Raw genomic sequence first — 27232 nt, 5'->3', positions numbered from 1 at the left:
GAGATTCTCTTTCTCTTGAGGTTCAGTCTGCTGTCTCCTCTTACAGAAGCCGACAGTGTCAAACCAGGCTTCTGCTTTCCACTTGAACTTTGACCTACGAGGATTGTATGATAATATCAGAGAGTGTAGGCATGTATCTATGACTGTTTCTATGTTCTTCTGTACTTTATTGTGTCTTTTTCCACAGTGTTTGCACGCATGTCGCTCACTGTGCTCTGAGTCCCATCCATCTTCTCTTATCTCTGTCCCTGATTCATTCTAGTTTCGTTGTCGTATACGAGCAGGGAACCATCCATTTTGATTTAAACCGCTGTTTATTCTTGGCACAATAAATGTAGAAGTGTGTATTAATAGCACAAAGCATTTAACAGTTCACTGTAGTTGATCTTCATTTTTCAATGATACGGGCCAAAAGTCTCTGGTTGTTAATCAGAAATACATTCTCAAGTTGTTCCATGCAATTTCAAAAAAGTCCAAGATGACAGTATCAGTATACTATGTCATGACTGCGGTTGGGGTGTGCCACACAGGCAGGCTATTTATACAGCAAGCTAGTCCTCATTCCTGTTCCATACTGTGGGATCATGCAGTGACCTTCAGTGGAGACTGTGGAGCCTGCTGACTGTGCTGCACGACCTTATGGGGAGGAGCAATGAGCGAAGGTTAAACTGCAGGGGAAGGAAGCTATATTAGCTAAGTTTTATTTTTTATCCCTTGTGATGAATCTAGTTGGCATTCAGGTGCATCATGATAAATATTTGTCAGTCTGCAAGTGAGGAGCTCAGATCAGCAAAATCTAAGACTTCTAAAACAGTTTAAGAAACCAGATCTTATATAATTTCTGTGTATTTTTTCAGGAATGTTATTCCTCTCTTTCATGTCTTCAGTCTTTGGCTTTTCTTTAAATCTGTTATTATCCTTTGGAATTTTTTTGGGACTATTATACAGCTTTTGTTTTGTCTGCAAAGCACAGTCTCACTCAAAGTACACATTTCTGCACAAACCCATAAACTGTAATACACACTGACCTGTTTCTTGTGGATCAGAAAGCAAACTGAAAGCTCCTCTGGATCCACGCCATACAGGGACAGCCCTCTACCAGTGATGTCATCGTTCAATGACCCAGAGGACACTGCAGCTGTGGGCTGGATGCAGTATATATGTGTGTGTGTGCGTGTTTGTGTGTTTGTGTGTGTGTGTGTGTGTGTGTCTGCAGCACGGTATGTATGCATGGAAAGCGCGAGTGAAAAGAGAGAGTGAGAGCGAGAGGGAGACAGGCAAAAATGTGCATAGCTGTATACATTATGCAAACAAATCTGTAAGAGGTATGGGTTGAGGCATCCTAAAAGAGGTCAGGTTCTGAAATATTTACAACAATCACAGATATTTTTGTCCCTCACTTAACAATCAAACCAGTATCCTGTGGTGAAATGAAAAAGGTACAAATCAAATCAACACATGTAGGCGATTTCTCGAATCCTTCATGCAGACCTCCCTTGTATTACAGTATGTATTTCCATTTCTTTGCTTCTTGTACTGATTTATCCTCAGTTTTTGTGATATGTTGTATCTTTTGAACTTTCCATGTATTTGGAGCTTGGAAACCACAATTGTAAACTGCACCTCTCACCTGTACTTGCACGAAAAAGCACCGGTGTGCTCTATTTGATATCATTACGATGAGCAAAGAGCCCTCCTTATTTTACATAGGATGTTTGAAGAAAGTCATCGAACTCTCCAGTACAATATGTCCCTTTTAACTGGGTATAAAATTGTTTACATTACTCTTGAAAATCATTTTGAACATTACATGGCAACTATATTTCTGTTACTGCCTTTGCACACTTCTTTTTCTCATTTTTCTCAATACAGTAAAATAATTTATTTAAGAAATAAACAAATACATGGCAACACAAGTCAACCAAGTTATTTGTTTTATTCAAAAATGATCTCCCTTGTAGAAATGTGAATAAAAGTCAAAACCTGTATCAGGCAACAAACAAATCTATGACACTTTTACCATTACTCTACCTTTACAGTATTTTACTGGCGCTGGAAAGTTGAGAACACAGTTCCAAAGACAACACTGACCCCTGGCTGTACTTTAAAAAAACTGTGAATAAGTGGTACCTGGTAAATTTTACCATCACGAACGGCTGAATACTAAAATAAGAAACAGATCATTAACACAGTGCCTAACAATAATAAAATAATGTTTAAAAATTTTTATGTAAATAATGGCATAAAAAAACAGAGTGAAAATAGGTTCATTATAGATTTCAACTGAAACTGAAATCACCGTTTTACCCTTTCTCAGAATGAAACCCAGTTTCTCCAGATCAGCCGGTGGCAACTTTTAAAAACATTTAACTGAACAATCTCTAAAAAATCTCAACAAATACTGTATAAATTTGGTGTGCCTGACACAATGTTAATCTCATTGCAATTTTAACCCGTTACAATCTGCCTGCGGTATTTCCGGTTTCCCAAGGCTCAATGTGAGCTTTTTAGTCTGACTGTACTTTCCAGGTTGCTTTTAATTTCTATTTATTTCGCTACCAGTATTAAATCATGCCTGAGATAAGAGGTATCCATCGCAGTGAACTTCATAACATAACTTGATTAACTGTCAAAGGCAATTCTCTACAAGATGACTGTGGTTGTAAGGAAGTGAATGGAATCTAAAACCGCTGGAGACTGACAACAGTAATGTAGAGTGCAAAACCACCAGTGTGGCGCTTTAAGGCTGTGTGTGCTGCAAACATTTCTACAGCAATAACAACATTCATTCATTTGAAAAATATCTTGAGTTAAAGTCAGACTCGGTTTTAAGTGTAAAAGTTTGAACTGGAAGCAATCCAGGCAGTGAACTTTACCCCGTGCATCCTGTCAAACTCCAAGATAAAAGCTTTCTACATTGGTTCCATGCACTCTCAGCGGTGGTTTATCCCCGCAAACCTCCTGTCTAAGGGCTCTGCGAATCCTCCAGCTCTTCTGTGATGGTGCGGTAGTGCTGTGGCTGATTCTGAGCCAGAGGAGAGTCTGTCTGGGTGAACAGGGCCGGTCGACTCTTCAAGGGGCGTTTCAGCAGGAACCTGCCAGACGTCACTAGATCACCGTAGCCCTGGGAGTGGGAGAAGGCGTAGCCTGACCGACGGGTGCTGATACGCCTGGTAGGTGGGCGGCGAGGTGCAGTAGCCGGCAACACCTCCTTTCGCACCTTGTGCCTCACCTGGAAGGGAGAGACAGGGACAAGTCATTCATGTAGATTTTAATACGGATACATGTGTTCATTCAGGACAGTTTATTGCTATTGATTCACACGCTTCCTCAGGGTCTAACCCAATAATTTTTGTTTTTGATATTTTTAGAATGAAAGATTCTAGTATCTCACACTACATACAAACTCCTGGATTCTATTCTATACTAGTTCATATAACACGTGTGTCAGCAATGCTTGCTACTCATATTCTTAAACAAGTGCATAACCTTAGAATTATAAAGTTCTTGTGAAAAACGACTTAATGAAATTGATGCACAAAAACGTTATGAATGACACTGTTACAAATGACACTGTTATAAATGCCAACTAAGTCCAGAGTCAATTTTTATCTTCTTTGAACTTGGCTTTTTACCAATGGCTACCATGCCGCTAGAAAGCTAGCTTGCCAATGTTCGCAGTAATTACTGCAACATAATTACGTTTTGCAAGAATATTAGTAACACAGGTTACTGTGAGTACTTCAGAGACGACACCAACACGGACTAACATTTTTCATGTTTTGGAATCTGAGATAAATTCAGGTTTCTAGCTGCTAGTTGCTGAACATTTTAGTAATCTGATGCTCACTTCACCATGCTGCTAACTGGGATGTGTGGTATTTTAGTAACTTGTGTACAGCGGCAGACACAACGATAGTCATTCAAAGCGAAGTCCTGGCAAAAACTAGACGTAAGTATGAGAGCAGGTAAGCTGAGGAGACCAGAAAAGTATGGAAAGATGAACTCTGACAGAGGACCAGTAGCAAAAATTAAGATTAAATATTTTAAAATATTTTTTCATTGCTTTGGATTTCATTTTTAATAAAACTTTGCTGTATTGTCAATGCAAACTGTCTGTGAAAAACTGATAGAATGTTTCAGTGTCTAAATTGATATCTTTCGTCATAAATTAAAACATTTTGTGTATTAAAACAGAATAAGAAAACTACCAACAAAAAACAAGTTGCTTTCTAGAGAGCGGAAGAGGAAAATGAGTTCTCAGAATTAGAGGGTTCTGTCTGAAATCCAACTGATCTAGAAAATGTGATAGAAAATGACATTGTATATTTAGAGTACAGTAAGGGTGCCAGTTATTATATTGATCAATAACGGGGAATTCTATTGTACATCAGTTTTGCTATGTAGGATGTGAAAACTTTGAACCTCGATACCTTCAAACCACTCAGATCACAGAAAGAGGCTTGTAATTCCAAGGCCACGGTACTTCAAACATGTTGTTATATTAAACTAAGCAAACATGAACAAATGTGGGTAGGTTGATCCATTTATAGTAGTTATCCTTCTCTCTTGTTATTATATCTCTCTAATTTATTCATCAAACAGTATAAATTGGCTGGACTGTAACCCAAAGGATTATGTGGGAAATGATGCATTGCATGAAAGCCATGATGATTTCATAGTCTGTGTCATGTGTTGCCTCACCTTGTCATTAATGGTGGGCCGAAGCTGAATGAGGATGAAGCGGAAAGCCACCACAGGCAGAATACAGAGGAGGGAAGTCAGGAATATGGTCAGCCACACGTTAGGCTGGTTCAGGGAGTTTCTTGCGGTGCCTGGACTCCCAAAAACAGTAGAGCAGCCGTCAGAATCACACGGTGGAGAAGTGGGCACCAACAACCCCTCTGCCTCAATACATGTGAATGAGCTGAGTCTACTCACCAATGAAGGGGAAAGAGGAGGTGAAGATGAGGAACATGCCGTTGCTGTACATGGTGAATGTGATGGCGAAGTAGGCGGCCAGGCTGCCCCACAAAAATAACTGGTTCACTGCCGTCCAGTAATGGGTGTCCAGACACAGCTGAAAAATGTTATTCTGAGTAAAAAGTTTGTTTGTTTGTTTGTTTTTAAAAAACCTGGCGCATATATTCATCCACAATGTGTGTTGAAGGGGTGGGTGAGGCATAATAACTAAACTGGCATGTCTTTTTTTTGGCTAATCCCCAGAATTAAATACCTTAAATAAAAATCGCGGTACCTCATCACATTGAAACAAAGATTCCTGCAACTTTAGTATCCTGTGATGCTTCTGGTGACAGGAGCTGTATCCCTCACCTGTATGTTCACCACAACAAGCAGACAGGTCTGTGCCAGTAAAGCAAAGGACTGATAGTCGGCAATGTCCTTGCCGTCATCTCGGACCGTGTCGTACATGGCGGCCCATGGGATGAAGAAGAGGACGAGGGAGCTGTAGCAGCTGTGCATCATACAGCGCACAAAGGCTTTCTTATTGAAGTAGAGGTTCAGCTGGCCTGGGGAGTAGAGCTGAGGATACTGGAAACTCCAACGGTCATTCACATCCTGCAGAAACACAGGATTAGAGAGAGAGCAAAGAAAGCGCAGAGGGAGTGAACTAAGTAGCCTATAAATTATAACATTTTCAAACTAAAAAAATATTGGTACATGCGGAATTTAGTTTTTGAGTAGTTTCAGAATAATGACTAAATTTCCCCTTACTGCATACCTGGTCAAAGAGGCTCATGCCGAGGACAGGAAGAGCTGTGTAAACTAGGTTGTACAAGGTGATGAACCACTCGTCATACACAGTCTATGAACAACAGCAACAACATCAAAGACAACATTAAACATGTAAATGACCTAATAGGCTTACCATTGTGCGCAATTATGTACAGGCCCCCTCCGTGAACATGTGGTGGAGAAGTCATTTCTAATTAGGAAACACTTTGTATTTTGCTCTCTGCGAATGAAGAAGTCCCCATACAGACCTGTTTCGTTAGGGCATATCTGTAAAGTCTTAATTACATCACAGCATTTCCAATAAATACTTTTGTGAAGACTACAATATTCAGTGTTTGCTGAATCGACATCTCTCAACACTGTGTCCACGAGAGGTGTTGTTTCAGCAATTTTGAAGATTGTAATTTGTGTTCATGTGCTTCTTTTCATTACTTTATTTGTAGAATTTCGTATAATTTTCATGCTATATTGTGCAACCCCTGAACATAGCAACACATGTATACTTCTGTACTCTTTGGACATTCGTATATTTTCTATTTGCATTTTAATCAACTTTTCATTTGCATAACTTCTGTATAATTATATAACATCATAACTCCATTGTAGGCTTAACTTAGAACTACTTATGTGCCTTCAAGATTTGCCCTTTTTTCACATTGCATGTAACCGATTAAATTATGTGACATACTGTAATTCCAATACATGTCCCTCACCTGTGCAGAGAAGCCACAGAAGAAGGCATACCAGAAGTGCACAAAGGTGAAGGTGAAGTTCTTGTAAAAGAAATATCGTAGGAACTTGCACATGCGAAGGTAGGACCAGCGACCGTGCACCAGGAGGAGGCGCTGCAGGTAACGGAACTGGGCAAAAGAAAAGTCGCTGGAGAGGACTGCCTGCATGCCCTCCTGTCCGCTGATACCCACACCGATATGAGCAGCTGAGGGAACGGGCAGGAAAGTGAGAGGCAGAATTCAAAGAATAAGGAATAGTAACTATTTTCCAGCTGTTTGGCTTTGCAGCAAATACAACTCTGCTCTCATTCAAGTCTGTCCGAGTTGAATGAGCTTACCCTTGATCATGCTGACATCATTGGCCCCGTCCCCAATGGCCAGAGTGACTGCCTGCTTGTATTTCTTGATTAGCTGAACCACCTGGGCCTTCTGCAGGGGGGTGACCCTGCAGCAAATCACCGTCTGACACATACACGCTGTCCTCAGCAGCTCCAGCTGCAGGTTCTTCTCCAGTGCAAAGGCCTGAGGACGAGAGGAAAGAAGGGATTACTGGGGCGTAATGAGGAATGAGTCAAGTCCTCTCGCCGAAACCCTGCCCCCCCACCTCAAAACATCTTAACCAGACACCAAACAGAAAGTCTCAAAGTCCTCTCCACACTGTCAGGAATAACATTTTGATTAGGAAATACATCCTTTATTTCATTCTGTTCTTTTTTGGTGGCATAAAAGTAGTTGAATTTAAATAAAAATACTAGAATCAGCCTGTAAAATACAAGTGTGTATGTTTAAACTGTACAAGGTATCCCCCACCAGTGTGGTGACTTTGCAGCTGGAGTGATTTTGCTCGATGTCCCACTTTTATAAAAAAAAAAAGTAATTTTCCAGCGGGACTTTTTCTGGATCGAGAACACATAGAGACAATCGGGGACACACTGATTCAGCAGCCACTGGAAATAGTAATGTGCCTAAAAGAAACATTCTTACCAGACTGTGTCCATTTATAACTAGGCCATAATCTCCATCCACCTTCTCATCTTGCACAGTCTCTGTCTTCTGAAGCCAAAACAGGCCTGCACGAGCCTTGATCACAGATGGCTCGTCCGCTGCCTCAGGACACATTTTCCTTCTCGCATTCCTGAAAAAAGAAGGACATGGAGATGGTTGGGTGAGTTAATAAAAAAGCTCTGAAATTATGTATGAACTGCTTCTTCCAAAATAATGTGCTGGGGATAGAAAACAACTGATTTAACGTGGACTCGTTACTTGCCAAAAGACTTGCCAACAACAATTAAAACATGAGGCGACAGGGCTTAAGTATAAAAATGCCATTTTCAGTGCATTGAGGTTAATTATAAACTTTTATCAGTCATTCCTCCTCTTAATGTTTTTGACAGTAAACATAATGTCTCCTTCATTGACCCTCCTTTTGAAAGAGTGTCAGTAATGTAGAAAATCTTAATTCTTAATCAGCCTTAATCTTAATAACTGTTAAGTAAACAACTAATTTGGGAAACATAAGTTTGCTTTGCCAAAACTAAAAACACAAGAAATGTGTAAGGACTGGATTAAACAGTAAGCGGCAAATGTAAGTGTGTCTGGCTAACTAGCTCACCACCTACTTTGGTAACCAAGTGTTATATCCAAAGGCAAGGGGCAAGTCACTGAGTACTTTGTTTTGTTGGGTTGAAGCTTATGCTAGAATTAAGACCTACTGTTAAAAATGCAAACACTAAAGAATTATTCTAACCACTGCGTTGCTTGTCCAAAGGTTTTCCTATAGTAAGCCACCAACCCACCCAAGGGTTATGTGAGAATGAATAGCATTTGAATTATTTATAATACAAATACTAGGGCTAGCTGGTTCTACCCTGAAATACATGAACAATTGTTCTTAATTTCCATCTTTTAAGCTGCAGCTATTATCATATGGTGATGATGCTCAATTTTGTGTGGGAAATGCAGTTTTGTCCCCGGTGTTTAGCAATTATATCATGCATGTAGCCATCATGTGCATATCTGAGATACATGCACAGTTCCTTGTATTAAAACAGATGAATTAGAAACATTAGAAGTCAGGCAGAGACAAAGCTTTCAGCCAACTTGCAGGATTTTAAAATTAGCATTAGCTCACACTCGGTAGCTACAGCTGATAAAATCTGCCAGCAACAGGTGTCAGTTTAGTCGACCTACTGGGGTCATTGGGTAGAAATGAAAAGCCGGCTTTTGTTTACGTTTGTGTGAAATCAAAGACCCATTATTTCAAACAAATTACAGCAAAGTTCAGGTGGTAAGTCTCCCACCATTATCTTTGTAAACTGCATATTGGTGCCTTGCAAGAATGGAAAGCTGGACAGGCATAGCAACAGTAACTAAGGATGGTCAACTGTCAGCATGGTTCAGAACTGCGGAGAAAAAGCATCACGTGTGTGAAATTGTGCTTAGTGATTTCTTGCTCATTTTATCCCAGTTTTTTAAATATGTCAATTTGGGAAAAGTATCTACTATAAAACCTTTTTAAAATTTTCAAGAGCCTCTGATCAGCAGACGCTACATGTGTTACAGTCATTTGTAACCCTCTGACTTACTGTAGCTCCTCTTTCACGCCGTCGGCCGTGTTAGCTGCCACGATGAAAATCTCCTTCATCTCCTCTCTCAGCATGTTGCAGGAATAGCCGATATTCTCTGCCGTCTCTATTTCAAAACATCAATATTCACAATCGCAATGGAGCAATTAATCTGTCGAACATGACCAGCATTCACGAACTCTGAGTCTGAGTTCATTTACACATGAGGCAGGGTGTTTAGATGAGCCTTGTGAACCCTGGGAAACTGGGCGCCCCAGGGTCCTGACACACAGAGATTAACAATGAGAGAATATGAAAATATATTTCTCATTATTTTACTGTATTACTTCACCCATGTATAAGACTACACGAACCTTGTTTATCTCCAGTCAACACCCAGATTTTGATGTCTGCCTTAGCCAGTTGCTCTATGGTCTGTGGCACACCGTCCTGCAGCTTGTCCTCCACGGCTGTCGCTCCCAACAGCTAAGAACCACACAGTATAGCGATTTTTCGGTTTCATTCGGAGATAAATATTTCAGTACCGTATGTTTCAAGCAACAACTTTGAAGCCATTCCGGCATATTGTCTAGCAATATGTCCAGATTCAGCAGGTGGACTAACCAACAGGTCTTTCTCTATCTCTTCATAAAGTTCATCAAGTCTCTCCTCTCGCCCCTCCATGGCAGTGCTGGCCTCGTGGTGGCGCTTTTGCCAGTCATCCATGAAGCCCTCATCCAAGTCCTTGTAGGCCAGAACCAGCGTGCGAAGGCCATCGCCTGCGTACTCCTGGAAAGTTTAGTGCAGTTACAAACACAAGTCCTGACATCTTTTGGACGTACATCAGGAGTAGTAGCAGTACATCAGTAGTATTACTCACGCTGAGGTGTCCGTTGGTAACTTCCATCAGTTTGTTACAGGACGGGTGCAGTCTTTCATAGATGATGGTGTCTGCTCCTTTGCAGTATAGAGTCAACTTGCCTTCGGGGCTACGCACTGGAAAAATCGTAGTGAAAGCCAGTTAGCAGGGACAGAGTCCTAAGGTCTCACTTAAAAACCTATCGGGGTGTTGCTATGATCATTTTCATGACAGACTGCGCGAATGCAAACGAACGTCTTGGAAAGTACAGTGTGAATTTGGTCGTCTCCTGGAGGTTGAAAGGCTAAAACCACAAACATGGAAACATCTTGTCACCACTTTCCCCGTACCTATGACTGACATCCTCTTGCGCACGTTATTGAAGTCAAGAACAGCCAGAAGTTCATAGATGACTTGTCTGCCCATCTCCACGGCCACGATGGTCTCTGGTGTGCGTGAGCGGAACACAAACCCAAAGTTTCTTGCCGCTGTCACCAGAGCGCCTTCATCGGGAGACTGAGCCTGGTAGTAGAGCTCCCCTGCCCACACACAAAGATGACAAGAGGGGTTGAAGGGAGGAGAGGAAAAGGGGACAGAAAAGTTCAAATGTGAACACAGCCATTTTCAAATCTTACACATAGTGGCCTTAATACTTCCCGTAAACAGAACTAGTTTGGAATTTAATCTCATCCTAGAGTTGCTTAATGGTTAATATAAAGAGGACAAAATAAGATATTAGAATTTTTAAAAAAAAAAGAAGAGGAATTTGTATTATTCAGAACTGAGCACTGTTAGGACAACCACACAACCATGCTAAATCTATTTCAACGTCAGAGACAGGACATGAGCAATGCAATACACCCATTTATAGCCTTTGCAGCCATGTAGTAATAAAGATGTCCATTGGAGGATGCTCACCCTCTTTCTTTTCCTCGGGCATGACGGTGTGGCACAGAGCCAGCAAGCGGAAGAAGGCCTGAGCCTCCGGGTTTCCCTCCCTCACCGTCTCTACCAGACTGTGGTCGTGAAAGATGAACTTTGGATCAGCCAGCTGGTTCCAGGAGAAGTCCACCGTCTGTGTCTTCTGCAAAAACAGAGAAACCAGACAGGAGAAAGAAAAGAGTTGGAGTATTACATATTTTACACCTAATTCACAAAGGTATACAAACCTGCCGCAGTATTCTCCTCTCACCTCTGTTATTTCCACCCTTTGTCCAGAAAAGTCATACAGCTCCCCTGAATAACAGAGAAATACGCTCTGAAATCAATCATTCAGCCCAAGCCGGTGTGTTCATCCAACTCTGTAGTTTTTATATAAGCAGAGCTGCTCACCATAACCTTTGCCATTGATGGAGCACTTGTTGAAAGTCATGATGTTCTGGGTCAGGGTGCCAGTCTTATCGCTGAAGATGTATTTGATCTGTCCGAGCTCCTCGTTGAGCGTGGTGGTCCTCGCCTTGGCAGGGGTGTCATTCTTGGGGTAATACATCTTCCTGTCCCAGTCTATGTAGAAGCTATTCCCCAGGCGAATGATCTCCACACTGGCATCGAAGCACGTAGGGGTAAGATGCCACAAAGTGAGACACGCAGGAACACACAAAGAAAGGCCAGATTTGATTCTTAACCTGTCACGGTAACTTTTGTTTCTTCGTGATTTTGTCACCTCTCTGTGCCAGAACATACCTGACATAGAGCGAAATTGGCACCACCGTGTTGAGTACGATGACGTAGGACCAGAAGGAGAGGAAGGATGAGAGAGCAGCATCGACCCCTGGTTCACGGGGGAGGAAAGCTGTGAACAGCGAGCCCTCCCTCACCTCCCAGATTGCATTGCCTATGGCCAGAACGGAGCACATGGATGCCAGGAAGCCGAAGATCTGATAGATGAAAGAAATCACACGTCTTGATGATTCAAAAAATATTCTACTGATAATATCAGTCAGTTGAAAATCAGTCTGTATTTCAAAATTGAATACTTTCATGAAGGTAATGGGGCCTTAAGTAATCAATGACTGTTAGTGACTTGTGCTGGATCAGGAACGAATGAAAGAATGAATCACCTCCACGTTGTTTTATCGCTAGATTGTAACTGGAAGAAATGTTTAAGTATTATTTCAACTCAGAGACGTAACAAGTAGCCGTCTAACACAAATGCTGAGTCAAGAGTTATGTGCAAAACCAATTAATGCAAAATCCTGAAATCCTAATTCAGCTTTTTTTTAAAGTTAAAAAATGTTGGCACAAGAGCAGGGAATTTGAGCCATTTGAATTGTAATTTAATTTTTTTATTTTTGTATTACTTATTTGTTTATTTCAAAACAGAGGAGACTACAGTCATGGGTATTGATCAAAAACCAACCTGCATGTACAAATGTGTCTATTCATACATGTCTATATATATATATATTATTTTATAGATTGCAATTTTTACTCAATGATTCCTTTTTATGTGTGTTAAGTACAGTAGTGCTGAATTTAAAATAACAAATTACTGCGATGTAAGTGATAACATATTTAATGTCAACATAGCCAGGATTAGAAAATGTACATTGACAATGTACAGATGTGTATTTGTGTGCGGGCGCCTGGACGTTAAACTCACACACAACACCAGGACATTCATCAGGTGATCGATGCTTGTCCGTTTGAATGTCGTCTTTCCGCTGTTCTGCATCAGCTTGGTGTCAGGACCTGGAGAGATTCAGTCTCTTGTTCAGATACACTGACAATCATGCAGACAGAGGGAAGTTTTCAGCATTTCCGGAGACTATTCTGAAGGGAAAATCTGCCTCACATTGTCATTAATATCCAAAGTACAGTGAAGGTTTACATTTATATAGTATTGTGATTTACTTTTTTGAGTGCACATTTTGTCTCGTCATCACATGTGTACTTTTACCCCAGTCAGTGACTTCCTACCAAACAAAGTGCATGTGGGCATACTGTATAGGTCAAGTGCCAGCTAGAGTTTACAACACTGCTTCTTTGAGACCAACCCAGCACCCGTCACTTAAAACATACCCGTCAGTCCATTTGAATTTTTTGCCATTGGAGTACAGTACAGTACAGCTGCTTTCAAAATCTCTCATTTTGTATCTTTGTTTTCGTTTAATTATTACCTTCGCTTGGTTGAATAGGCCGAAGTTGACATAAAACGGTAACAGGACAGTTAACAGTTAAAAGACAAATATTAGCAGCCTGACACTAGTAGCAGAGTTAATGATTGTATTTGCCATTACCCTTGTAAATTTCATTTATTGTTAGTCACTGCTGTATTTTACAGTATTTGTCAGGCTTGATTTGTATTCTATTACTTTTCCCACTGCTGGGCCCCTAGATGTGAGGGGTGTGACCCAAACGTCATTTCCAGTCTGCTGCTGCTGTAGCTGTATCTATGGAGGCCAATCTCTGCCAGTCAAAGAGGAAAAAACGAAGAAAAGTTTGTCATGGAAAAAAAAAAAAGGCTCCTGTTAAGTCAGAGGTTTGACTGAATAGTAAGCCAATATTTTGACTTTTTATCTCATAACTTTGACACAGTAAGTCAAAATTGTAACACCTAGAATTTTTTACCTTTTTACCTCAACATTTTGACTGTTTCTGTTTTTTTTTTTTGTAGCTTAGTTGGTCAAAATTTTAACTGATTACCTCAAAATTATGACTCACCATGAGCATTTTTTTGCTTATCATGACTAACTTTTTTTTTTTCCTTTTATGGGTGGAAATGGGCTTCCACATGTCCTGTTCCTGACTCCCCATGTGTTTTTAGAAGCTCACCTCATGACCATGAAGTTGGCTGCGGGGGACCTAATTTAATTCTCTTGTAAGCAGAATGAATGGCTGGTTGGAGCCAAAAGTGCCCATTTGTGGCTCATTCATTACACTTGGCAAGACACAAGTGTTATACTAACAGCGACTGTAGTCAGAGTTTACCTCCGAAGATGACCAGACCGAAGCACCACTCAGTGTTCCTCAGAGTACATCCTCTGAGCAGCACCTTGTCGTTGTCCAAGGCGTAGGTCTGTCCGTTCAGAGTCATTGTCCCTTTGAACTTGTCCAGACGGTTGTTGGGAGGCTCACATCGCACTTCGCCTGAGAGACAAAGGCTGAGGCGTCAGCGTCAAATTCATGGACACAGTTTACAAGTTTAGGGGGAAAATCTGGGGACTAAGTGATTGCAAATTGTTTAAAAATCCAGGCAGTAGCGAGCACAGGACTGTAGGAACATGAAGCCAGTCTAAAACAGCATATTTGCAATGTATCTATAGGTTTTGTTTTTTTGGGCTTATCACTCTTTACATGAGAATATAGTTATTCTTATTTGTTGTAAGTTTTTAAAAGAGTAGCCATATATTGCATCAATATCACTGAGTAAAATGAATTCTTTGGCTCCACAGAGGTTAATCAACCATTACTGATTCTTAGCCAGTGGCGGAATGTAACTAAGTTTATTTGCTCAAGTGTTGTACTTAAATACAATGTAAAGGTACCTCTACCTTACTTGAGTATTTCCATTTTTGGCTACTTAATACTCCACCACATTTCTGACAGAAATATTGTTTACTTTTGATGCTTTAAGTACATGTAAGTACATTTTCCTGCTAATTCTTTTGTACTTAATTCAAATTTTAAATGCAGGATTTTTACTTGGAATGGAGTATTTTTATATTGAGGTACTGTGACTTTTTTTTAATTGAAAGATCTAAATACCCCTTTCACCACTGTTTTTAACTATGGAAGCCCATTTCCACCAGTAAAAGAAAAAAATAAACACTTTGTCACTTTTTGCGTTTTTTAAGAGTTAAGAAGTCCAACATTTTGGCTAACTAAATAAAAATTTTGACTTTTTATTTCATAAATTTGATGTTCCATGAATATTATTTTTAATCATGACTAATTTTAAGTCTTCACTTTTTTTTAACAAAAATATTTTACTGGCAGAAATGGGCTTCCATATATTAACTCCAGAGGAGCACAAACACAAAAAAAGTAACAATTCCAGTCCGCAAACTTGAATGTTAACAAGTGGAAATAAGACTGCAGAAATCCCAGTGTGTTGACCGAAAATCAGGGATTTTTTTTTTGGTTTCTCTTTCAGCCTCTCACCAGTGAAGGCGGCCAGCGCGTCGATGCTGTCCCCCATCTCTCCAGTTACAGTCACGGCCTGTTTCACCTTCAGATTGGTTTCACTGGGGGAGACCAAGAGGACATGAGCAGGATGCAGCTGAAGGGAAATCCAAGGCAGTGTGAGACAGTCATGTGTACACACAAATACGCTGCACACTCACCCATCCAATTCAGCTGTCTCTACATACACCAGATTGAGAGGCTCACTGCTCGACAGCAACAGAAGGTCTGCCTAAAAGATGAAAGCGTTAAAAGCAGTACAGACAGCTGAGAGCATGGAAGATACTAAGATACAACTTTACTATCACTTATGCGAAGTTTGTCTTGGACTCAGTGTCGCTGTTACCACTGAAAGCGTTAAATATGGAGCAGCAATATGCCGAAACGTACAGTTACCATTCCCTCGTATTTAAAAAAAATAACAAAAAACTTAGCTATAAAATCTCTGTACTCACTGTGACAAACTGATTATTCTCCAGTTTGATTATGTCTCCAACCTGAACATTCATCCATTTTTCATTTCTCAGTCTGCCAGAAAAATGTAAACATAAAACAGACCATGAAATCTCAACACTGAACAACAGTTCTAGCAAAACATGACCTTACAGCTGAAAGCTGGTGAACAGCTGTACCTTTGCACTTTTATCATGTATAATTTAAAAACACAATGTATATAATGTGAAATTTGTATCTTAAATGACTCACTCTCCATCGATGAGGACGTCCACCCTGCGGTTATTCACTTGATTGTCGCTTTTGTGTCTGTTCTATTCAGTTCACACCAGAGAAAACAGTGTCTCTTTACATGTATGCTTTTAATTCCATATTTTCTGTCTTAAAAATCGATTGAGATTCCCCTTTAGTTATTCAACAAACAATTGTTTTTCACTTTTGCCCCAAACGATTGCTGCAATTTCAGCTTACTATGTCGTCGCTGGCATCCTTGACTGCTGTTATAGACAGCACCAGAATCAGAGGGACAGCCGTGGTAAACCAGGAGAGAGAGGAGATTTGTGGGATTAGCTGTCAAGAGAACACAAACACACACACACACACACACACACACACACACACACACACACACACACACACACACACACACATTTGAAATGCTTCAATTCCTTGCATCTGTTGGATTAAATGGTGCACTATTTACACAGGTAAAATGTAAAAATGACGTCTTTGGACATTTTGTCGCTAACATTTGGAAAAATGTCTGCCACTGTCAGTCAGCAAAAATAACCATGACCCTTGATAAGTGGATCGACATATTAAATTTGTGTGAAGCTTTGGAAAAGACAATCTATAACATGGATACAGACTGAATTCTGATTCACTTGTAAGCAGACGTGTGCCTTCAAATCAACAAAAACTTTGCAACTGCTTACGTTTAAAGCCTCAGAGCCCCATACACTCCAGGCTGACCTGCAAGGTAACATTACAAAAGAGAAAAACGTCTACCTGAAGGACAAAGAGGAAGAGGAAGTAAGCATTGGCGAGCCTCCGGAACTGCTCAAAGAGATTAAGTGGCAGGAAGGTGAAAACGTTGTATTTGGAGGTCTTGATGGCGTTGTTCTGAAGTAGAGGGGAGTGACAGATGGCAGTTACAGTGCTGCGTACTCTAATATGAATCAACATGACTGGCAATATTTTAGAAAAATTCACAACAACACCCCACTGGTGAGGAGGGAAACGCTAATGGGCTCCCTCCCATTCTTCTTATCTGTTGAATACCCACAGAAAGTTTAGTTTTCTACACTTACGGCATAGTGGTAAGACAGGTTGAAAGGTCTGTCATTAGCTCGCAAGTATCTCTCCTCCTCTGTGAAACATGAAAGATTCAGAGCAAGAGATGGATGAAGGTGTGGTACTGCATGCAACGTACTGTATTGCTGTATTGTTAAAGTGGTAGTGCTGCTAGTCAGGCATCAGATCTCACCTTGCTTCTTCTCTTTTCCACACAGCTGACCAAAGTATGACACTACCGATCCCATTGTTAGCTCAGGTTCTCCATATTTCACACCTAGAGAAAGAACAGGTATGTACCTGCCACAGAGTCGCATAGAATTAGTGAGACAAAAGGGCCATTTCTTTGTAGTTAGACCGTATACAGACATAGGAACTAAAAGGGGAAACTGTGGGAAAGGGGGGAAGCAATCTATGTGTAGTAGGTCAGGTGTGGTTTAGTGTGAGAATCTGTATAATGTAGACGCAGATGCTTGGGGCCATCATTTGACTCCATACTTTCAAACTAAAAATAAAACACCAAAACGACAATGGGTAAATATAGTTACGGTGTGCTCCCTGATATTTTGGTGATCAAGAAACTAGTGCCATAGTAGAGGACTTTCTATAATGACACGTAAGCTACAACTGCGACGTATTTTGACTCATTTTTTTTTCTAATTGTCTAATCGTCCAAATTTTCTAATCAGGTTCTCACTCAAATTGTCATGGTCAAAAAAAGAGACAAGACAGGCTCTCTGTGATACACACCCTGGTTTGCTCTCACAGTCAAAAATGAACCAAAAAAATTTCAAGGTACAATTTCTGTGCATTTCTATAAACCTTTTGAGGTAACATGGCATTAAAGTTAGATAACATGTCAGGCAGGTAGGAGACTTTTCTTCAAGGTAATATCGTTTACAAAATCCTCCAGACTTTATCTGTACTGCAGAGCTGCAAAGACATCTAGCCACTCCCCTCACAACCCTTTGTACCAGAGTAAGATTTATGGCAGATAATCCTAGCAACAAAGATAAAGATGATATGACATGACCATGGACGTTTGACTTGATCAACAATCTACACTCACATATATAAAACTAGAGCAGAACAAGGCGAGAATTCAAAACGGGGATAAACAACTCAAAATCAAGTTCCTGGCTCATATTTGTGCCTTTGCTGTATCTTGGCACATCAGGCAATTGGCAAAGTGGAACAGAAAGAATATGAAATGTCCAGAAATGACCAGAAATCAGTGACTGATCTGAGCCCGTGAATGTATAGCAAACAAACAAAACCACCCATTATCCTGTATTCTGTTTCAAAATAAGTCAATAAAGTGTATGCCCCCCCCCCCGTAAAAAAAAAAAAATCATTGCCAAGATGAATGAGACATATTTTTCACCACTACACTGCACTGCTGATCAATATCTTTCTTTGTACTGGTGTACAGTTTAGGGAAAACCAAAACCTTTAATGCTGCACTCGCTCTGTTATTGTTTTACTGTCGCACTCACAATGAAATTCATCCACGAATCAAGTTATGGTGGATCATTAGTCATCGAGCTACTGGGCCTGAACTTTGATTAGTTGTGTATTTTTTAAGTGTTTCTCAGATTTAAAAAGTTTCAGAATGCGAGCTGCTTTGTAATCTTAGTCCACTAACGTACCAGACATCCAAAATTTTCCCAAAGCCTGAAAACGAAAGAAAACCAACGACATACCTCAAACAAAAATGTGATTTTTTTGGTGTCCTTTTAGTCCTTCACAAACATTGGGCCCAGAAAAAGAGTGGGAAACTGCCACAAGTTTCGATCTTCGTTTGGCTCCAGCCGCAGATAAAGCAAATCCAGGCCCTCGTCTGGGCTCTGTTTGGACGTCCGGGCGGCAACCTTGTCCCAGACAGAGCAAGGGGGTTGGAATGGGGCCTCCGGCTAAATGAAAGACACCCAGGATGGACGACAGGTAAAGTGGCGCAGCGGTGAGAGAGGTGCTCGCAGTTGAGGTTTCAGGTTCGTGCCAGAGGAGCCGGGATCCCCCTGCGCCTAAGAGCCGAAGGCTTGAACAAACAGTGCAGCGATCTTTGGACCTGGATGGTGAGACGGGGCCATAAAACAACAGTACAGGTGAACGGCTCCAGCCAATCAGGGCCAACATAAAGGTTGTGATCTGGGCAGTCAGATATGCAACACACCCTGTGATGGGTGCGCATGCTCAGACCGAGGACCTGTCGTTTTCATTTTCAGAATCAGCTCCTTTCATCCAATTCACATTTTGCCTCTTTCATAGGAGCAAAACAAGCCAAGCATTTGTTGCACTCTTGAAGGATAAACATTTTTTTCAGTGACTTACTAAAAGTGAGTTATGACAGCATTGCGACTGAATATTGTGACTGGTCCGGGTGCTTTCAGAAATGGAATTTAACACCTGGGCTCCGACACAAAAGGAACGCTGTGTCGTCCAGGGGACCTCAACATGAGCGGCTTGCTAAATTACTAATTGTGTTCCTGTGTGTGTGCAGGCGTGTGTGGTCTCTGCCTGCTAACACACAGGCATGACATGCATAGTTGCACGTACGCACAGATGTTAGAAGATACCCACAATGTTTTCAAACTTGAAGGGTTTATCTTTGGGAAGATCCAACAGGAAACAATAAAGTGGGCCCTGAGGATCAATTTCCTGACAGTCAAAGCAAAGCAACATTCAATAGCATTCCTTGGAAGTAAATAAAAGAATATTGTGCATTTCATAGCTGCATGGTGGTGATATGAAATTCCAGAGCAGTTACCAACAGGAGAATCATAATAGGCATTTTGGTGTAAAAATTCTTAACTGCATGGGCTCAAATAAGGGTCACTAAGATTTTGAGCTTTCAAAATGATGTCGATGTTTGTGAACCTCTGAAAAAGCTGCATGTGTGGAATTCAGGTTTTGTAGAAAAGATCTGTAGTCGTAGAAAAAAAACAAAAAAACTGCTTTAGTGAACGTCTGAGCACAGATTCAAAGCAGAAAACCGTGTGCAACTCAGTGCTCAAAGTTCCCACACTGCGCCTGACGCTGAAGTTACACACGCACACACACATACACACATGCGCACACACAAATTTAAGTACAGATGTTCAAAAAGTCATAGCAGTAGCTTTGTGTCACCTCACTGATCCTACAATGATTTTTATTTACAAATTCTCGTTTTTTTTTTCAAATTCACAAACTTGGATTTCGGATTTTTTTCACAGGTTTACAAAGAGTGATTTACAACTACAGACTGTGGATTTATATGTGAGCATCATTTGAAAAACCCAACATCTTATTGACCCTTGTTTGAGCCCATCCATACTAATTAAACCACGCAATAAGAATTTCACTATATATCGATGTGTATTTTTGTCTATCTGCAGTGATACTGCACCACAAAGGAATCTGCTCCACCCAGTCAAATCTTCAAATACTATTAATATTCAAGAATCAACTGAAAAAAGAACAACCTTTTTTTTTCTTATTGCATGTTATTACAAATACTAAAATACTGAAATTTGATACTTTTCCCGACTAATGGATTTGCTGATATAGGGGAAAACTTTTTAGCAGAACCACAGCAACAAAATGCACTGGAGTTTTGTTGCTGGAGTTGGGTGCTAATTCTCAGTGGGCTCAGCACTAACAACCCTCCCATATTATTTTTTGATTCAATTTTTAAAGGGTCAGTTCACCCAATTACGTAAACTATGGCCAAGAATCCATAGTTTAGGTATTATTTATGCATCTCTGAGATTCTGCTGCAACCCTAATACAATGGAAGTGAATGGACTTGTGTTTGTGGTGCTCAACGTTGAAAAATCACACAAAAAGATTCAACTTGTTACTCAGTTGTGTGATAGTCAAATGCCTGAGTGACTTTGTGAGTGAGTAACCTGGTTCCTTGTGATGGTTCTAAAGAAAAGAAAAAAAAAAAAGAAAAGAAAAAAAAAAGAATTTCTGAGCAAAGGCTGCACCTTATTAGCTGTTAGTTAAAGTGAGAAAGAAGTGCAGTTGTGTCATGCAGACGTAATAAGTTTGGTAAAGTATGTAAAAGATTAAAAGAAGAATTGGTGGAGGTGGGACAATAAATCTCCATTTGTTTTAATTAATGTGACCAAAATCCCCACATTATAATACCAGCATATGTTATCATAATCTAAACATTAATGGTGCACTACAAACGTTAAGGGGAAAATAAATAAAATGTATCGCGTGGGCACCAAACTGATGAAACAGAAAAATCCAATCAAAATCTGCAATGTCATATTGTACCGGGGAAAAAAAAAACGCAGGTAGAGACATGAATAGATACTTCTCAAATACTTTATACAAAATTCATTAATTGGAATGTTTACATGATGACAACATTTCAGAGTAGTGACAATACAAAGAAAACACCACAAAGTAGTTACTCTGACTGATATACTGTACTTGTTGACTATTGCAGTGATTTAGTGATAGTGCAAGGGTTAACAGATTTAGAAAATACAGAAATTAAAAAAAAAAAAAGATCAAAAGTGAACACTTGCAACTTGGCACAAGGAACATGTATATTACAGAACGGCTACGAAATATTTGCCCTCATAAACCAATAACATACATTTTTCACAAGGGGTAGTTTACTGTAACAAAGAAGGAGTCTGATTTTGTGGCTTCTACGTAGTGTGATTAGTTTAAAAATGTACACACATTTAGGTTCTCATAATATAGCAATATCCATCGTTCATTAAGTGTAACATTTTAATATTTCTCCATCAGTTATAAACAAATTCACTGGCACTCATCTCACTGCATATTATTTCTGTCCATAAAACATATCTTACAACACAGTGATTGACATCATCCCAAAATAGAAAAGGATTGAGGGAAATATTTACAAAACATGACAAAATATAACAGACGGCAAAGAGCAAAGAAAACCCAGCCTAGATACAGTTACAACGTTTGCAGTATAATCAAAGATAAAAAAAACAAAATGATGAGGAGCATCACTCGGAAAACTTATTTGACATCATTGTTGGCAAAGAGGTGGCTAATCCTCGTTGACAGCAAAAGGAAATACGAGAATTAAAAAAAAAAAAATGATTTGAAAGATACATGTATTTAGTTTGTTATTTTACCAAAGTAAGGCCACTCATAGGAAGAGTAGAAGAAAACAAAGCAGGGAGATATATGTAAACCATAAATAATTCTACGCTCCCTATCAATTCAGCTAAGGAGCTTGTGTCCAAATGTTCAGATAGCCTTTTGTTTTTGTTTTGTTTTTTTTAGTTACTTGAATGTTCAACCTGTAATTTTTCCTTAGTATTAATGGAAAAATTCTTACTTCTCCATTTTGTGAGTCCAGGAAACAGCTTTGTTTTCAATTTCATAACAAACACTGGGTTGTCACTTTATTCTGAGGGTGTTAAACTCATCCTGCAAAGAAGCTGCTGTTTATGTGTACAATGCGACAGAAGCGACTCTTTCAGATTTGTGCAAATTCTCAAACACACCGTTCTGGCAAACACATCAGTTCCCAGCAGTAAACAACATTTTAAATCACGAGCTTTGAAAAAGCACAGACATCAATAAATACGTATAAAAAATAAATAAAATGGCTGCACCATCATGGTTACACCAGGCCAAATGAGCCAGGAGGTGTTAATGGAGCTTATGAATAAATATGGCCAAAACTGGACTGCCCTTTAACAGACACAGTGTTCAGACTGTTGGTCTCGTTTCTCATTAGGTTTTGATTTAAATCATATCGTTTTTGAGTTTATTACCACATACACGGATCACATCACTGTCGTCTCTCCTGGGTAAAATGGAAAGGAAACTTAAAATGGCAAGGCACACATTCAACTGATCAATCCTTTAAATTCAGGGGTAAAAATCAAGGGTTACTACTTTAAGTACCTTCTCTTGAAACATTAGCTGCACATGATTAACCAGTAAAATATTTCATCATCTTCTCTTGCACTCTATTCAATAACTGACTAGGACTGTCTCCTAGCTACCAGTCATGCATTCATCAAAACAGGAGACCTCTTTATGAGCTAAACCACACAGTATTTTCACATTTACTCAGACCGTCACAGCAGAGCTACAGAACAGGGCATTCAAAAGACTTCTTTACTTCACACATTCACAGTTTACAGAGTGTAAGGCATCTAACAAATGGCCACAGTTTGAGGGGTTTACGTGGGGTTATTGCACAACAACACTTGGAAGGTGTGGGAACTTGTTTGGCCCCTCCAGCCTGGCCCGGCACAATGTGTTCCCTTGAGGCTATGGCGTGTGCACTGTGCCACTCCAGCTGATGCGGAGAGGGGGTAAAAAAACAAGTTAAATGACTGAGAAAGTGATCACCGCCTGGTGAAACAGCTGGTGAGTGTGAAGGTTGAGTGAGCCAGTATCGATATGGTTGTGTGCTATACAGTAGCTCTGTAAATAATGTGAGTGTTTGAGGAACATGAAAAAGTGTTTGTCCAAAATACCCAGAGTGTGAACATGATGGTGCGTCAGTGAGCTTGGCAAGGTCCACCAAACAGTCAACAGAAGCTAAGACACGTCAAAGGTCTAAGTAAGAGTCCGAATGGCAAGCTACGGAAAATAATTCCCTGCTTTTTGACAAGACTGACACATGAGATCCTTCTCTTATTCTGAAATTAGGACACCTTCCGTCCTCTCTGTCTGTCTCTCACCATCTCCAGCTCTCCTCATCTTCCCTCCTCGGCCGATCGCATTTCAGATTTAAGCCTAACAAACTCCTTGGCCACGTCGTCATTGGAGCGCTGGGAGAGGATCCGCATGGCGGTGAGGCCCGTGTCGTCCATGTGGATACGTTGTCCCAGCGGGCACCAGCAGGCGCAGTTGCCCCTCTCCATGATGTCTCTTAACTGTATCACGGCCAAGCCCACCACTCGGTCAGCACGGCCAAAACAGTAGTCTTTGACGCAGACTTGCAGCTCGTAGCACTCGAAGCCATCCTGGTTGCCAAGAACACTGTGGAGAGAGAGAGAACACGGAGGCTTGTCCTTTCAGTCATTCAACAACACAGCAGCAGGTTAGTCAACTTAAAGCTGCAGTAGGCATTCATTTTCTTTCAAAGTAAACCCTTGTGGTAGTGTTTAGCAGCAAGAGAGAAGAGCAGCCCGACCACAACTTACTGTAAATGCTCTGGATTTGCTTCAAGTACAAAACCCAAACTCTGGGCCACCAGAAAAGCAACACAGATTAGTCCGGTTGGTAAATGTTAACATTACTGATGTCACATTAAATCATCCTGAGTACTGAAGATCAGATTCTTCAGTACTCTATTCTATTCTACATTTACAAAAGCGTGTACCACTGTGGCAGTACTTACAAGTGGAAGGTCTCGTTGAACTTGGGAGACCAGCTGTTACTCTTGGATTTTGTCTGGAATTTACGTTTCTTGTCGCTAAGGTGAGGCCCGATCATGGTGATCTCCACGAAGGGCCGGAACATGCCAGACGTCTGCCATTTTAAATCACTGGCTCCCATGACTGTAGTGACACAAGTGCAAACACATAGGGGGAGGATAATGTCATCGGATGAGTACATGTTGTTTAAAATGCCACATTTTTAAGATAATTTTATGAAAGCTTAAACTGACCTTTGACAGTAACTTTCCGCTCCCCATTCCCAGGATGAGTGTACAGCTCAATCTGGATAGACACCTCACCTATCGGCTTGTCCACGCCGGAACCTAGTTTAACGCACACCCAGATACGTACATCAGTGAGCTTTCATTTGGCCCCATAAAGGCAAAAAAGAAACTTTGATGAACAAAGCAGAGTCAGTATGAGAAGGGGATACAGGTGTAGAGCTTGGGTTAGGGTTGACCTACCAACCTTAGTGGCACAGAATGACAAAATGTACAAAGGGAGATCAGGAGGGGAAGAAGGGGAAGGCTGGTGGATGATTTCAGTGAAACCTACCCCTGGTGGGCTGTATTTTTTCATTGGGGGTTAACCTAATACCCTTTCCATTGTGCACTGGCACAGAGGCAGCACAAGAGATAAGAGAAGACAGCAATAAAATGTCAACAAATTCTAGCATCAAGTACATTTTAAATACACAAAACACAGGTGCGGACCTAAAAGAGGGAATATTCAGTGAAAGGCCTTGTTAATCAAACACACATTGTTCAGCTGGCGCCCTCTCCTGGTATTTTATGGGAAAGGCTTTTGCCCTATACTGTTCAGATGTATTGATAGGCAGTGGCCTAAACTACCTTGTGCGTGCTGGGTGGTGACAAAGGTCTTGATGAGTGTGTCTGTTGTCTGAGTGTAGAGGGACAGAGCGTGGCGTAGTGATGACAGCTCAGGACTCTTCTCCAGGAATGCCTTCTTCAGCCCATTGCCTCCTGCATGGAAGTATTGCTGCAAAGGAAACACAGGGTGGAACAATTGGAGGTTTACTACTGTATATTTTGGTCAAAGCATTAGGAATTTTTTTTTACAAAGAAAAAGAAAAAAAAAGCTTTTGGTGTTGCATTAGCTAGCAGCTAGTCAAGAAAACAAGTTGAGTTTTTTGCTCCTGGCAACAAGAAATTATGTAGAGTTTTACAGTGAAGAGAACTGATACATTCCAACCACAATCAGTCATTGTGGCAGCAAAAAGTATTAAAATAAGGCTCAAATTGAAAATGGCCAGAATTGTCCTTTCATTGTGGAAACAATCACTGTACTTCCTGATGGTCCATTTATAACTTTAGATCAAAAAGTTCAGCCCTCATTTCATCCACTTTATCCTCTACCGACTTTCTCCTCGCCAGTTAAAATCGGCCGCCCACACAGGGTACCTGATTAATGGATGAATAGTTGATGAAGCTAATTTGACCCATCTACCCTGCATCCCAATGAAACTAAAGCCCGCAGTATAAACTGACCTTGATAGTGTCCAGTGCCACATCCATGACAGCACACTGCCTGGGAGACAGGCTTTTAGCCTCCCCTGCCATGTGATCCTGCACATCCAAATGATGAATGAAAAGGGATTCATTTGTTCCATAAAAATACATACATTTACTCTCTGAAGAACTGACCATAAAATTACTCACTGAGCCTGGTAACATTGAGCTCCATTTAAGATGGATTAAAATATATATAAATGAAAGCATTATGATACCTTGAGTTTGGAGAGCTGACCGAGTTCTTTTGCAGCTGAGAGGATCTGTGCTCCCTAAAAGGGAAAAAAAACAGAACTGAGTTGCAGCATTCTGTTGCATTTCTGCACTCAAAAGTCAAATCAATTTGCAATATCAACAAATGCTGAAGCAAACGAACAAACAAACATCAGACTTACAAAGGTATCGTGGCCCTGTGGCAGGACAATTGTCTTCTCCAGGCTGCTCATTACAATCCTCCAAAGCTCCTTGAGCACACGCTTCAGTACGGTCTTTTCACAAACCGTGGCGAACAGCGTCAGCCTGCAAAAACATGCAAACACGCACAAACACATATACGCACAGGTTAATGCGATGCACAGACATAGAAAGAGCTGCAGTGCGTCAACCGTCTAACTGGTGCTGGTATTGTTGAAACTTGTTAACAACTCCAGTGTAAGATTTTTACCAAATGATTTCTGCAAGGTGAAATTACGTTTTAGTGCAAGTTTAAGAGGGTGTATGCATGCAGATTGTATTAGGACAAAAAAAGAGGAAAAAGGAAAACTTGAAGAAGAGAAGCCAAATGGAAAAAAAATTTTTAATACAGAGCTGCAGTTAAGATTCTTAAAGGGAAGGAAGGACAATCTGAGTCTCAGATCTTAATTAATCCACTCACTTTCCATCCAGGAAATCCATGAGTGGCCTTAGCATATTGTCAGAGTCGGCCTCCACCTGATTTCTGTTGTTGGCATTGAGCGGTCCTTTGATCTGGTACAGTAGAGACGCCATCTGTCGCATGCAATCGTTGATCTGGCTCTGGAAACTGGCAAGAAAGATAATGATCAATAAGCGCAAAGGCATGTGAGGTTACTGAATTAACTGTATATATACAGTATGTGTGAACTGTACATGTACCTGTTCCCAAATGTACCGCTGAGCTCATCCAGCACGTTGTTCAGCTTCACCTGCAGGTCGTTCAGTAAGTCGCTGGCCTCAGTATCCATCTGCAGAAAGAAAGGCAGACAGAAGCCCAGGAGGCATTAGTATAAAATTGACTGAGGGCCATTTATAGTATATACTGCAGCAGTCAAAAAAGTAGTATGAAAAATGTTGAGAGAAAAAAACATAACTTTTACAAGCTTCCCATAGCTTTCACAAACTTTGAAAATGCAGAGAAAACAATTATTCTCGAAAAGGAAAGTATGTCCCAGCTTTCCGCCACACATGGAGGACCTTGAACTCTTTCACAGCAGTTCATAAAAGGGATTCTTTTAATTTCAAATTAGCAGCTTTTGCCCAAAAACAACCCAAATCACCTTTGAACTTCTTGAAGCTG

The 27232-nt window shown here is 40.6% G+C and overlaps 2 protein-coding genes across 6 annotated transcripts in view; both read right to left on the bottom strand.

Moving 5' to 3' along the window:
- Nucleotides 1–1928: 1928 nt before the first annotated feature.
- On the bottom strand, nucleotides 1929–18802 carry LOC120806287 (phospholipid-transporting ATPase ID-like). 2 transcript variants are annotated; one of them, XM_040157273.1, is made up of 28 exons: nucleotides 18485–18802; nucleotides 16975–17058; nucleotides 16799–16857; nucleotides 16497–16610; nucleotides 15960–16058; nucleotides 15741–15802; nucleotides 15491–15563; nucleotides 15197–15267; nucleotides 15015–15097; nucleotides 13842–14000; nucleotides 12514–12602; nucleotides 11595–11788; nucleotides 11244–11452; nucleotides 11104–11147; nucleotides 10830–10995; nucleotides 10262–10450; nucleotides 9933–10048; nucleotides 9677–9841; nucleotides 9427–9538; nucleotides 9074–9179; nucleotides 7473–7623; nucleotides 6827–7010; nucleotides 6471–6694; nucleotides 5744–5827; nucleotides 5335–5580; nucleotides 4942–5080; nucleotides 4705–4835; nucleotides 1929–3232 (listed from the first exon to the last, which is right to left on the bottom strand). In XM_040157273.1, the coding sequence occupies exons 2-28, from the start codon at nucleotides 17027–17029 to the stop codon at nucleotides 2966–2968; spliced, it is 3591 nt and encodes a 1196-aa protein (XP_040013207.1). In that variant the 5' UTR covers nucleotides 17030–17058; nucleotides 18485–18802; the 3' UTR covers nucleotides 1929–2965. The 2 variants fall into 2 exon arrangements, with proteins under 2 accessions (XP_040013207.1, XP_040013206.1); XM_040157272.1 differs by having other exon boundaries at nucleotides 1930–3232; nucleotides 16975–17081.
- Nucleotides 18803–21094: 2292 nt separating this feature from the next.
- Nucleotides 21095–27232, bottom strand: part of LOC120806167 (protein unc-13 homolog B-like) — a 67612-nt gene continuing 61474 nt past the window's right edge. For 3 of the 4 annotated variants that reach the window (XM_040156989.1, XM_040156991.1, XM_040156992.1), the window contains 9 exons: nucleotides 26812–26900; nucleotides 26573–26719; nucleotides 26094–26217; nucleotides 25917–25970; nucleotides 25678–25755; nucleotides 25021–25168; nucleotides 24400–24492; nucleotides 24130–24289; nucleotides 21095–23768 (listed from right to left, as the gene is read on the bottom strand). In XM_040156989.1, coding sequence (XP_040012923.1) covers nucleotides 23483–23768; nucleotides 24130–24289; nucleotides 24400–24492; nucleotides 25021–25168; nucleotides 25678–25755; nucleotides 25917–25970; nucleotides 26094–26217; nucleotides 26573–26719; nucleotides 26812–26900 — 1179 coding nt within the window. In that variant the 3' untranslated portion in view covers nucleotides 21095–23482. The remainder of the gene's footprint in view (nucleotides 23769–24129; nucleotides 24290–24399; nucleotides 24493–25020; nucleotides 25169–25677; nucleotides 25756–25916; nucleotides 25971–26093; nucleotides 26218–26572; nucleotides 26720–26811; nucleotides 26901–27232) is intronic. The other variant, XM_040156990.1, reaches the window with a different exon arrangement.

This window comes from Xiphias gladius, chromosome 20 (genome assembly GCF_016859285.1).
Source record: "Xiphias gladius isolate SHS-SW01 ecotype Sanya breed wild chromosome 20, ASM1685928v1, whole genome shotgun sequence".
Taxonomy (NCBI): Eukaryota; Metazoa; Chordata; class Actinopteri; order Istiophoriformes; family Xiphiidae; genus Xiphias; species Xiphias gladius.
This window is presented reverse-complemented; position numbering and strand designations above follow the sequence as displayed.